The sequence below is a fragment of the Notolabrus celidotus genome, chromosome 3 (assembly GCF_009762535.1).
Source record: "Notolabrus celidotus isolate fNotCel1 chromosome 3, fNotCel1.pri, whole genome shotgun sequence".
Lineage (NCBI taxonomy): Eukaryota > Metazoa > Chordata > Actinopteri > Labriformes > Labridae > Notolabrus > Notolabrus celidotus.
Window position 1 is genome coordinate 22,508,722 of NC_048274.1, and position 14,406 is coordinate 22,523,127.

At 40.4% G+C, this 14,406-nt stretch overlaps 1 protein-coding gene across 1 annotated transcript in view; it reads right to left on the minus strand.

The window, feature by feature from the left end:
* LOC117810474 (mucin-5AC-like) overlaps positions 1–12,441 on the minus strand; it is a 50,145-nt gene extending 37,704 nt beyond the window's left edge. Inside the window, exon 1 of the mRNA XM_034680322.1 lies at positions 12,068–12,441. Coding sequence (XP_034536213.1) covers positions 12,068–12,305 — 238 coding nt within the window. The 5' untranslated portion in view covers positions 12,306–12,441. The remainder of the gene's footprint in view (positions 1–12,067) is intronic.
* Between the last annotated feature and the right edge of the window lie 1,965 nt (positions 12,442–14,406).

Here is a 14,406-nt window from a genome sequence, read left to right on the forward strand (position 1 = left end):
ACAATGGATTTCTCTCTCTGGGTTTGGGATCCTGTCTTTACACACCCTAATCTAGGGGTCTTGTTAATGAATGATAGTAAAATGAATTGTGAGATTGACTGGCACATTGGTGCTGCGTTCGCAGCAATGCAGGCATTGTGTCAGACCGTCATGGAGAAGAGGGAGTAAAGTCGGAAGGTGGAGCTTTTTATTTACCAGTCAGTCTATGTTCCAACCCTAACCCATGGTCATGAGCTATGGGTAGTGATTGAGTGGTTTACTCTGAAGGGTGCCTGTGCTCAGGCATAGCAATAGGGCCAGGAGCTTGAACATAAGGAGGGAGCTCAGACTAGAGCTGTTGTTCTCAGGCATCAAAAGGAGTCAGTTGAGGTGGTTCGGGCATTTGATAAGGATGCCTCCTGGACACTTCCCTTTGAAAGTGTTCTGGACTCGTCCACTTTGAAGGAGGCCTGGGGTAGACCCAGAGCTCACTGAGAGGTTATATATCCAATTTGGCCTGGGAATGCCTCAGGATGCTCCAGGAGGAGCTGGAAAACGTTGTTAGAGAGACTGACGTCTGGGTCGACATGCTTAGACTGCTGCTCCAGTAACACAATCTCGGATGAGCTTGGATGGATGGATGGATGGATGGATGGATGGATGGATTACATTATTATTGTCATATGCAATGAAACATATTTTTTGTGGAGAGCTGGGTTTGTAGGTTTGTGTTTACAAACTATCAACATGTCATAATTTGGTAGAATTCAGCCTGTACTTTTTAACAAAACTTGCATAGGAGAACTAAATAATCCAATGGGATAAACAACTGTGTCTGTCTGTGAACACTGAACTATATATGTGAAATGGAAACATGTACCATTTACTCTGCAGCTCAGTCTCCATTATTATCAAATCATACATCATCTAAGGGTTGCCCACAGCCCTGTATTAGCCCGGTATTTCATATTTGGTTTGTCCCTTTGTCCAGTATACTGACATTAGGACAATGAAACACTGGGATTTTGAGGTAGCTAGTGTTTCCTGTTTGTATGAATTGTGTAAAGGAGTGCACTCCTTGCTAGCAGCTCTGCATGTAACATTTTGAAGTCTCAGTGTAATTAATGTGTTTGTATGTCTCAGTGATCTCACATTCCCCCCTCCAGTGGTTCAAAGGGATTAACTGAAATGCCACAGTCCACAGAGGCACCAGTGTGAAAAAAGCCAAGCCTACAACTACACTTGGCATTACACTTAGCATTTCAAATTTGTAACAAAAGTAGACAAAAGCTGAATATGATACTTTGACAGTGACACCATTATATGTGACTGATGACCCCGTCTGTGAGGATGCAAATCTTCCTCTCTCTCTTTCCTCCTGTCTCACTCATTTATGCACAGCACAGACCTAAATCCTGGCCTGATCTGGCCTCATTCTCTTCTGGTAAAAAATCTTCTGAACATTTTAACTTCCCTATCTTTCACTTTCCCACGAAATCACTCAAAGTTACAGAGACTTCACTTGTTCAAACATGACAGAAAGTACCGCTGTCAAGCTCCCTTTACAGACGAATAAGAGGTGCAGGCAGCTCTGGGGTAACTTTTCAAAATGTATTATTTTTAATACAATGTCAGAGAAAGACCCTAACCCATGATAAACATAAAAAAAGGTGTTTTCTTTTAAAATCCTTGATTGGACACCAATGTCCATCACCTTTTTAAATCAAAAAGCTTAATTTTACATCTCAACTGCACAAATTGGCTTATGAGCAAAACCTTAATGTTAAAGTGGTACCTCGGTCGAGGCAGATGGCTGTTTAACATGAGTCTGGTTCTGCTCAAGGTTTCTGCCTGTTAAAAGGAAGTTTTTCCTCGCCGCTTTAACTAGCTAAATACTGCAATGTGCAATGCTCATGGTGGATTAAGGTGGGATAAGACTGAGTCTTACCCTGTCTTGGTGTTAGGTCTCTGTTAATAATTTGACATAGAGTGGTCTAGACCTCCTATATTTGTAAAAGCGTCTTGAGGTAACGTTTGTTGTGATTTGGCGCTATACAAATAAAGATTGATTGATTGATTGATTGATTGATTGATTGATTGATTGATTGATTGATTGATTGATTGATTGTATACATTTTGTCTTTAGGTGCCTGCAAATTTGGTCATGTTTACCGTGTCTTCGATAAAAGAGAGGAACATCCCTCTCTTATGGTACTCACAATATGGTGAGTTAAATTTTTGGGAAACTTTCTGGGTCTAGTTTTGTTTACATTTAGATATATTCTTAGCTTTAAATACATTTGGTAAAAATGTTAGCTATACTGTAATGCATAAAATCCAACAAGTATTACAACTACCATCCTGTGGTAATGCAGATGTTGCATTAACGTTATATTTCCAGCAATTCAATCTTTTCCGAACATTAGCTTAAATAAAATTGGACCTGTTCATGTTAGTCTGTAGCAAACGTGACCAGCTAACATGGCGTCCATGTTGCTTTTACCTGACAACGGTGTCCCCATTTAGTTACCACTTGAGCAGCAAACCTTTCCATGAAAACCTTAAAAACACAACTTCACTACTTCACAAGTTCCATTTGAAGGTAGCATTTGTCTTCCTCTGTTTTTTAGCACCACTTTGCTCTCTAATCCTTGCTCCCTGAGTGTTTCTTGTGACTCTACCTGTTTTCACCTGCTTTTATCTGTTGGACTCATTATCTTCCATTGGATATTGAAACCTCTTAACTGTCTGGGTCATTCCTTTTGAACTATACCAAATATGATAGCTTCCCCTACAAGCTGAAGATTTGAATCCTTTGCCCAAAAAGCCTGAATTGACACGTAACTGGGCATTGAATAAAACAACAATAAGGCAGTGTTTCTTTAATGCTGTTCTTTGGAAGACTCAGCCTAGCAGAAGAGACTATAGCTGGCTTGTTTGACAGACAGTGTTGGGGTAGTTACTTTTTAGAAAAGTAATGTATTACTTTACTTAGCTACTCTCTGCTAAAAGTAACTAGTTACATTACTTTTTCAATACTCCATAAAATGACCTTAGATGCATATAAACTTAAATTTTACACGTCATCATCAGCATAAATACTAGTATAAGAAGGAAGTACACAAGATCTACCACTTATGCTTTAATATAATAAAGGCAATAGCATAGTTTTCAGTCCAAACATCACTGGACAAACATAGACTCTATAAATAATGGACGTAGTATCCGTGAGTTCACCCATCTGTTCCTGAGCACTGTTTTGAAGCCAATCAACGGCAGCAGCGATATTGGAAATGCGGAACTCAACCAGGCAGAGTGTGACGTAAAGGGGCGGAGTTTGAGCCTCCTAGCCAACAGCTATGTGTTCCCGTCCAGGAGTCAAGTCAGTCATGTCCTTATTTGGGCAAAAACTCATAATCTTAATATCTTCTGAACCGTCGCGTTCACCCCACGTACAGTGTGCGCCAATAGAGAAATTAGCTACGAAGGGCCAAGCAGTTTTTTGAACCAAGCTGCAAACATGTCTATTAACGCTGCAAAGATTGTCTTTTTCCCATTCATGTCTATGTGGTTTCCGGTGTTTCTGCAGCCAGCCTCAAGCGGATTCTCGATGAATTGCATTGTTTGTAACACTTCCGCATGGGCTTCATAGACCGGAGGTTGCCGTTTGCACTCGACAGAATAATGTGTCAAAATAAAGGCTACAGGCACTGTAGGCTTGTCTCAAAACAATAGTATGGTAAAACTTGGAAACTCTTGTCACCATTAAATGGCTGTTTCTTGTTTAAAATCATGAGACGAGCAACTTCAAACATGGTGTCTTTAAAATATAACCTATAACCACCTTTCAAAATATTACTAAACAAAATTGCGACACAATTAAGACACGCTGGCATCTATCACAATTTTAAACGATGAGACATTTTAAGAAAAACAAAATTGCATATGAGATGTAACATTAACTCAGATTTAACCGGCACAACACTCATATACAGTAGCTCACTCACCAAGTCATGGCTTTACAGTAGATTTTTCCATCTTACTGAACATGCTTATCTGAGAAGTGGTTTTACCTCATGAGGAGGAGTCTTTCAAATCGTTTCTCAGACAACCTAGTCCTCCTCGGAGTCAGCACAAGTCTGCCCAGGCTAAAGAGTCTCTCAACTGGTGCGCTCCCAGTTACGAGTGTTTTGCCCAGTATGTTTCAAAAAGTTGGTGACTCCACTGTCGACAGGGGGTAACATTTCCTCCACAACGTCTGCTGCTACGAGACTATTTATCTCTGTTTTCCTCACCTGTTGGTGTTGAAAATCAAGTCTGGGCTGTTCAATCGGTGCCGGCATCGTGCTGTTATCTTGTGCATCACTCTGGTTCGGGGGATCTTTAGACTCCAGCTTTGTCTTAGCATGTTGCCTCTGCAGGTGTTTTGAAAGATTTGACGTGGAGTTCGTCGCAGTGGAAAGTTGTTTCTGTCCAGGGCACAGTCTACACTTCACCGTCAAATTCTTGTCCTTTCGTGTCACATGTTCAAAATAATGTGCATATCTCCATGCCTTGAAAGATACCTGGGCGTCTCTATTGATTTTGCTTTCACCCTCCATGAACTTGAGCCTAATTCACAGACACGTCATGTGAGTAAGGTCAGAGGGCACCGCATGAAAAGGGGCATTTTTTCTGTACTCCCCTTTATACAGTCTATGGTACTCCCCTAATTTATAGAGTCTATGGTCCTCCCGTGACTGTGAATGTAACTACTACATGAACAGCAATAACGCGTTACATTAATGCGTTGACGGTATCTAGGGCCTATTTATTACTTTTCTTCAGGTTAAGGATTTGTCACACATACTGAACTAGGCTGGGAAAGAGTTGGCAATGTCTGTAATATTGGTCGTTTTTGCAGAAACTGTTTTTGGACAGAATATTTGTGATAAACAAATCATCTATGGCAATGTATTCCCTTTGGTTATCTTTAGTTAATACATACAATAATAATGTTGTAACATTTCAAGTTTTATGTTTGTTTATAAGTTTGTTTGTTTATTTTTTTCCCTTGTATTCTTTATGGATGTGTATATATGTGCATGTGTATGTACAGTATATATCTTTATTCTATTAATTTTTTCCTTAGAATTTCTTTAATTGTAATTGTGTGTCTTTGGAAATGACTAAAAAACTCAATAAACATATTGTTAAAAAAAAAGAAAAAAAAGCTACTCAATTACAATTACCACTCTTCTGATTTGACTGTCAGAATTTGGTCAAGACAGATAAATCTTCTCTGGTAACACCCAGTGAAGTTACACCGACCTTCAGCCTGAGCAAAAATCAAAAAGGCCAAGGTTAACGATGACACCTATTTAAAACTGCAGGATCCATAAAGAGTAAAACAAATATCCAAGTTTGGACATGTTGCTCCTCACTGAATTATTGGTCTTTAGCCTGGTCACTTTAACAAGCTAATCTTGAGAGGTTCAGTCATCACAAAACATGTTGTTAAATGTTCCTTTTTTTGAAACGGATACAATCTTGACAGCGCAATGGGGAGCTGTTGCTCAGAATCAGAGACCCCTACATATCCCAGAGATTCAGGCCTCATATGCTGTCTTCTGCTCTGGCCGTGTGTGATGCAGTGTGATGAACATTGGCCTTGTGCAGAGCGGTGTGGTGTATTATACAGTGAGTCCCAATAAATCAGGCAACCTGCTGTCCTGTCCTCTCTCTGGCTTCAGAGCCAAGCCTTTGTCTGCCATCAACCGTAACCAAACTGCCAAAACACAGACAGAGCTACAAAGGTAAAGAGAGATGCTAGAGAGAAATATGGAGATAACTCATAACACGCACATACATACACATACACACACACGCACACAATATCCCTTGATTGCAGTGAACTGTACAAGGGATAATGCGAGGCAGATGGTCCATGATACTAATTAGAAGCCTGTTTGCCGCCTTATCATTACATCTACGTGTTGTAGAAGTGCTTCCTGATTTGTTTACAGCGCTGAAGGAAAAAAGACTGCAAACCTTTTGGATTTTTTAAAGGTCTGACACAAACAGGCTTAGAAATCCCCCAAGGAAAATAAAGCTTGATGGATATTGAACGCTAAATCTTACTGTATTAAGAAACAGATGGAGAACTGTACATGGGATATAATAATGCCTTTCTTTCAAAATATGATCAATGGTGTTCTGAATTGATTTTTTTAATTGATATATGACTGTTCACAAAGATAAATGTCATCACTACTGAGAGCAAATGGAATATAAGACCACCTAAGGGGAAAGCATCTATCCTATATGCACACACATATTGCACGCGCACGCGCACGCGCACACACACACACACACACACACACACACACACACACACACACACACACACACACAGCTTAAGCCCTTCTGACATGCTTTCCCAAAACATAATTAACTATTTCACACCAAATCACTGCAAAGAGGTGAATCAAGGTGAATAAATAGAGAATTAATATCCGCTGCATCCCTCTGAAAACCCAGAGCTCACACAGACGGGTCATCAGAGCAAGGGTGAGTCATTGTTGCTGTGTTTTAAAGGCTATTCCTGGATGTTATTTTAACATTAAACATCGTGACAGCCATGGAAAGGCTTATCTGGACAGAGAGAAGCAAAGAAACTGAAATACAAGACACAAAAAGAAGACAAACCACTGAGGCTGTGATGTGAATGTTTACAGTCATTTCATAGCTGCATCAAAAACACGAAATGGCTTTGATTCTTACAGTTGTGTCCTCTTTCCATGAATTCCTAAGTAGAAAGTGATGATTTCGAGTAGCGCAGAGATAGAATCTCATACAGGAAGAGGTCGATGAGGTTAGCCCTGTCAAAACGACGCCGTCAGCACTCATAAGCAATGGGGCGAGGGGGTTGTGGTTGTAAGAGTAAACAGAGCTGACGTCAGAGGAAAGTGGTTTTGATCGTGAAAAGACCAAAGATGCCTTTGCTCTGCTTGCTCTGCTGCATATCCTCGAGCTGCTGCCGAGCATTGATTTCACCAGCTGTGTTAATAAGAAAGAAATAAACCAGACAACAGACGCCGGCAGTTAATTAAAGATGAATCTAACTGCGTGAAGAAGATTCATATTTTCAGCCACATTACTCAGGAGGATACAAGCACGGCGCTGCACCCCTGACTGTCCTCTTCATTGTAAACTTCTAAAGGGCTATGAGGGGGAAATGTTATTGTTGGGCAAAAATTGGCATTCCCATAGAAACCACATGTTGTACTGGTCTCACGCAGGGGGAAGCTGTGAGTCAGGATATTAGCTGCTCACAGCGAGTGAGGATGTTTTTCATTCAGTGAACCTCACACAAACACAGCAATAGAGCTTCAACAGTACTGGATTTCTGAGGCTGAGATCTAACATATGGCATTTCTGTATTGCAATGTCTTCATACTTAGATACACCAATACAGATATACAGTATGTGCAATATGTGCTAACTTATTGGTCTGACCAATTAAAAGACCCAGCTCTAGTGTTTCAGCTACTTTATAGCAGCAGCAACATGACATTGAAAGTCAACGGCAGACTTAATTCTAATTAATCTATTGAATTACTAAATCAGATTTCATTCACCATGAAAGGGACGGCTCAAATTAGATATCCCCATACTCTGAAGTTCAGAGTGATTACCCACAGCTTAACCTGATGTGTTTTTTTGTTCTCAACCAAAACGCGTATCATGGTGATGTATTGGGAAAAGGCATCTTAGTAGGTTATGATATTGATTCTCAAGAGTGTATAGCTGATTGAAGTTTGCTGTTTAATACAGGGGTAAGCCCATCAGGCACGTGCACAGACAGACAGACCCCAAAGAGGATTGAGCTGCTGTCCTTTTGCCCTCAGACTAAACGTGTGTCCTTTTAACTGGTCTTGAATGTGTTGGGTTTTTTTTTTTGTTTAATATCAAGTTAAGAATAAGGACAGAGTAGATCAGCAAAAAAAAAGAACACCCTTCTAAATACGAGCTACTACGCTACTTCACTTTTGTTGAGAAAATTCTGTCATCTGCTGTGTATCTTGGGCTAACATTACCTGCTATAGCCAGTGGGAAGCTGCTAGCTAGCTGAAGTTATGTTGTTTCAATAGTGATGTAAGATACGTCTGGTTAACTATATAGTATTCAAACAACACTGTGTTACAATCCTTTGTCTTTACAGCATGAACATTTTGTCTACATAAGCCCATGGTTTCTAATTGTGGTGACTTTGATGCAGCTCCTGATAACTTGCAGTTTTTCCTACACAGATATGATGGTCCGTTGGATGACTTTGCGAAGTGAAAAATTGCAGGGAAGGCACTCACTTCAATTTTTCAATAAAAGTAACTGCTATTTAAAATTTGTCCTCTAGGGGGCGCATACAATCAAACAGCTGACGGGGTGCACCTGAACGGCGCTCCAGGACTTTTATTCTATGAGGGGGGAAAAGAATATTTGCAGTTTGCATAATCTGGTTGAATTTATAGACATTTTAGACCACTTCAAGATCCAATCAACACTAAAGTTTACGTATATATAGAAGAGGTGGATCCACTATTTTCGAAAGGAGCCTCATATCGTGCATGTGCTTACCATAGATGTGGGTGCATCATAGGTGGGCTACTTCACTACTAACACCAGCACTACTGTGTCAGTTGACTGGGAAACCTGTGTGCTTGATGTGTCCACAGCAGGTTTCAGTCCTCAAAGAATATCATTTTCGGCCCCACTATGAGACTCATCATGGCCAAAAATACAACAGCTGTTAATGTAAAAATATAGTTCTTTAAATGTGAACATTTACAGAATGTACTTGTACTTTTTTTGCACTAAAACAAAGGGAAAAATGTAGTGTTGTCGTTATTTCTAGGTTATTATGTTATGATTTTACTGGTCTGCCCACTTGAGATCAACTGGGGCCGTATGTGGCCCCTGAACTGAAATGAGGTGACACCCCTGCTATAACCCATGTCCCTTGGGTAAACACACTGAAGTAAGGCATCACATGTTAAATATGTAGACAAACTAAGATCATGTGTAAAACAAAGCACAACAAACATAAAAACTTACGTAATAACAGAAGTAATAGATAGGTAACATTAAATAAAAAATAAAAAATATGGTCAATATTTTCAATGCCTGCTTGTCAAAACCTACAATGTGCAGAATACAATTATCTCGGGTTGTACATTTGGTAACATGCATTTCAGTTCTGTACCAGATATAATGAAATCCTGTTTTTCTCTGCTTAAATTATTCATTAGTTACTGCCTCAAAAAACCTGGTAGTAACTTTGTATAAATATATCACTTCTGCCAAAAGCAGGTCTAAAGGAAAAAGATGCAGCTGTTCCAAAAGTTATGCAGCAGAGGTGCAGAAAACACCTTTCTTAAAAATCTCATTCACTCCTTCCAAAAAGTAATGCCTGTTCATTCAAAATGTACGTATACTATTTTTACCGTTAAGGAGTAAAAACAAAAATAACCTATGCAAAATATAATAAATAAAGATTTTGAGTCCGTCCACAGCATAATACAAAACAAAAGAATGACTTTGGATTGTAAACTGTGTAGAAATCTCTTGCCAATACATTGCATCATTCCTGTTTTATTTTCTGAAAGGAAGTATGCAGTGAACTAAGTTCACAGTTACTTACATCTGAACTATTAGTTAATTGGACAAAAAAAAAGTTTGAGGCTACTTCAAGAAAAAGAAATAGCATTTTATCACATCATTATAAATGAACATTTGTGGGTAGGGTCAGTGCCCATTTTTTTTTTTGCTTGGGTTCCCCGTCCCAAATAATGTCCAGTACCACTGCTCTCTTCTCCATATTTTAAAATCAGTATAGCTTAATGAAAAACGTAAATTGGAATTCTACTTTGTTCAAGGCAATACAAGACCAGGCATCACTGTGGGGCTAAAACATCGATAGCTGGCCAGCCTTCAGTAATAGATGGAGGAGACACAGCATTTTATGATGGCATCAACAAAGAGCTTATTTAGTGAGGTTCAGTCACATCCAGCCAGTATACCTGAACTGCTTAACAGTGTTGGCATGTTTTGACAGCACACATTGGAAATGGTGCATCCCCACATAACAGCATTAGGAGCTGCATTAAAGGTGCACAAAAAAACTGGAAGGGGGGAAACGGGAATAAGCTAAGGCTCAGGCATTAGGTTAAATTTCAATAGAGGTTACTTAAACATGAACAGAATTTAATTTGTAGGGAAGAAGGGGGTCCCTGCTTTGAGAACTGATACCTTGCCCCTGGCAACTCAGGTGGTCATGTGTGAAGGTATTTGTGAGGTACTACCATTTACAAGGAGCACTTTGTGTTTCTGGGTTGTGGTGGTACTGGGTGGGGACTCACTTTGTCTTTGTTTGTTTTAGTCCTGATCTTACTTGTTTTGGTATTCTGTTGGAAATATGCTGAGTGGGCTTTTTTTGTTTCAGTGAAATTTACAGAAAACATGCTTTGGCTAAAACAGATTGTGATATGGAAATTAAATATTTTTTGAAAGTTTTCTTTTTGAATGAGTAGGTCATGTGACCACACAAATGTTGTGGTTTTGTCATAAATGTATTATGCTTGCACACTAAAATCAATGAATATATAAAACCAAGACCCACTCTCCCCCCTAAAGAACAGAACTACATCAAACTTCTATTAAAAAAGAAACCACTTAACAGCAGACTGCAAACATCCAGTCAACCATGTTAAGGACTACAGGATCCAGCAATCCTTTTCTGATATCTTCACCAAAGAGTGCAAATGGACCACAGTCCATATGCACTCTTTCCTGACATAGATGAATACTTAAATCACTGGTTTGCCCTTTGTTTCCAGTCAATATGTCCTGAATGGCTCAGGTGCTCCTGCTTCTGCTGGGCTCATGTGTTTAAGAATGGATGTGCTGACTGTGAACAGGAGGAAGAGGAGGAGGAGGAGGAGGAGAAAGGGAGGGAGGGAGGGAGGGAGGGAGGAGGAGACTCTGCTACTGTAGCAGTGCATCAGCAGAGGTGAGACTACAGCCACTACATCACAGTTTGCACACTGGAGAGAGGTGACAGCGCTGCTGTTAGAGAAACTCTTCATACTCGCAAAGAACATGTTGTTATTGTTCATTTTGGTCATGCATTGTGAGGCAAAGGGAAGAGTCACGGGAGAGAGAGAAAAGGGGGATGCAGTCAAATGAGTGCACCTGCAGAGAGAGGATAACTGCTGTTAAGCTTTTTCTTCAAGCAAAAGGGAAGCTATTTTTGCCAACCATACCCCAGCTGCCTCTGTTCTGCCAGAGACAGACGGACCTACAGTACAGGGCTACAGTATGTATGCCATTAGTGCTGACCCAGATGCTCTCACTGTCCTGTGACTACGATGCACTCCCAGAACAGCTCCAAGACTCTAATAATAAGCTCTGTCATGAAAAAGCAACCACAACTCAAGTGCACAATGTAGGACAAAGGGGAAGTTGAGACACAAAGTTAATGCTCTAGCTCACAATGGGTCCAGCTGCAGAGGAGAAGCAGATGATCACAGTCTGATCACAGAGACAAAAGAGTAGACAGGCTTTGGTTTCAGGTGGAAACATTCCTCTAGGTGAGAGAGACAGTTACATCATATAAAGCAAAGCCTGCGCAGACCAGCATCAACATCTTATTTCTCACAACATATCATGTCTGTGCGGTCAGTGTAGGCATTTATCCTGATAATAGCCGGCCTTGACAGCTTTAGTATTCCCTGACTGCAATGCAAAACACCCTGCTGCATGCAACCAGCTTAGAGATGCCTGGACCACAGAAAGATAAGTTTTTCTGCCAAAGGAATGATAAACAAAAGGTATTCAGCTTCAACAGATCCATGCACACAGGCTGTGAATCATGCACCCAGCAGCAATAAATGTGCGGATTACAAAACGCTCCCAGTGCCAAACAAAAGATGTGTTTCCCACCCAAAATGTTCCAACTCTCTACAAAAGATGTCACTCGCAGTTTAGCCTGGATTAATACCACACATTTGCATGTGTTTTCTGCATGTGTTTTCTGCGGTGTGCTGCTTACCCTCTGCGGCCACAGCGCACCGGACAACAAGTAAAAGCATTCCCACAGACAGCACACAGTTCCCGAGCATCCCCGCTGCTCCGGCTCGCCACCTGGACCTCAAACACCTCCCCTCTCCTCCGGCATCCGAGCGTCCACCGGCATCCTCTCCTCCGGCTACCACCACCACCACCACCGCGGCCGCCGCCGACACTTTGGGGTGACCTGTCCGCCGCCCACTCCTCACACCGGGAGCCATATCCAGTGGATAAGTTGCTGAAGTTTCGGTCGTAAATAATACATTGGATCGATCCTCGTGCGTGAACGGGGAAAACGCAGCGGTCCCGCGGTCTCGTCGTGTTGTCCAGGGCTGGAGGGGGGTTTTGCGGGGTTGGTGGTGGTGGTGGTGGGGAGGAGGGGGGAAGCGGTGTTGGAGGGAAATTAAGAAATGCGCCCTATCGCTCCGCTGCGCTCGGTCCACCCAGCATCATCATCGCGGTGTGGCGCAGGGCGGCGCAGAGCTCACTTTGCCAAAGGTTTGACATCGAGCTGTTGATGACAGACTGGATCATACAGACCTGCTGCAGAGAGAGAGGGGATGTTTGGCGGGGCTCGGGTAAATTTAAGTCCAAATTCAGGGCTTTGGAAGCTGTGGAGGGGTGGGCAATTTTGTGTCCAACATCCCTCTGGTCAAACTGAGCAAATTAGCCTCTCTGCTGTTAATTGTAGGGAGAAAGTCAGAGCCAGAAGTCTGCAGTGCGACCCCTGCTGGATAAATGAGAGGACACCGATATAGCAGCAGAGTGAATTTAAGCCTTTGTTACCAAAAACGTAAAAAAAAACAAAAAACGTAAAGGGTGGTTGTGTATGTGTGTGTTTGTGTGTGTGTGTGTGTGTGTGTGTGTGTGTGTGTGTGTGTGTGTGTATTTTTCCTCAAATATCAACATTTATAAGCTACAATCTGGTCTGAGATCCACAGTGACTGTTATAATGCTATAATAACTGCAGCATAAATGCCTAGATACCTGGACATACAGGCTACTATAAAGTCTGCTGTAGTACTTCCTTATCGCCACAAGATGTCATCCTGAACTCAGAGAAAAATACCAGCCTCTCAAACATGAATAACACAATGACACTAGTCTAAATCTTAGGTTTCTGTATTTATCCAACACAAAATAGAAAAGTCACACAAATATGGTTATAAAAGTAGCAGCCTATTCAACACACAGACTGTATTATGAAAATAATCTGTATTTTTGTTTTATAATCTATGACATTAATGAGCTCCTTTCACAGTCAAAGTGTCAGGAACTGTTCAAAAGTTATTACTAAATTAGTTCTGCATGTACAAAAAAATCCACTCTGCATGTGAGCAGCATAATTTATAATTTATCGTCATTGTTTAAATTCACTCTGTTATTATGTCTAATTTATGACTACACTGAAGGTTATTCATATCCTCTGTGAATAATACCTTCTATAAATACTATAAGCATGTACCTCATGTATTTATATCAGACTGATCCTAAACAATATTATCTCAGTACCTCTGAACATGTGCTAGTTTTAGTGTCAGACCGGTTTTTGTCAAATTTGTCCTTATGTTAAGTGTGTCATGTCCATGTCAAAAAACTTGTCTGTTCATATGGAGTAATGCAAAATAAATTCCTTATATAACCAATAGTAGTAATGATTCTGACTTTGAAATTGTTCATGTATATAGTAGAAGTTTCTTTAGTGATAGTGTTTTGTGGTCCATTTTAAACTCAGAACAGGCACAAACCATTTTCAGTAGCTGTTACCTGAGCTTTTAATAATGTGACATGATGTTCATTAGCTGATGGAAATAGACAACAAACTGTCTTAATTCACATTTGTTTTGTATTTGTTCATGTTGATCGTCGTAGAAGCAACTCATGGTTTAAAACTCCTTCATCTGAGCCTTCATATACTTCTATCAAACAAACAAACAAAAAAAGAACATCATCTGGTCCCAGTTTCTCAAATTTGAGGATTGGATGTTTTCCTCTGTTGGATTTCTTTGACACCTTTATATTTTTACTTTTAAACAGTTTTTATGTGTAAAGGAATTTGAGGATGTTGCTTTGGAAAATGTGATTCACACTGTTAGGAGTATTTTTCTCAATTTTTACCTTCACAGAATTAGTCAAAACATAATCTGCTGTAGATTTCCCTCATATAATATAGGTTTGTAATATTATGCACTGAAGATAATCCGTTAAAAGAGTTGAAAGATTTTCAGTTTGATATTTGGACATATCAAATGTGTTTAATGCACAAAAAGCACCTGGATGGATAAATTATCACAAAAAAAAGGAAAAAACAGACAAAGACAA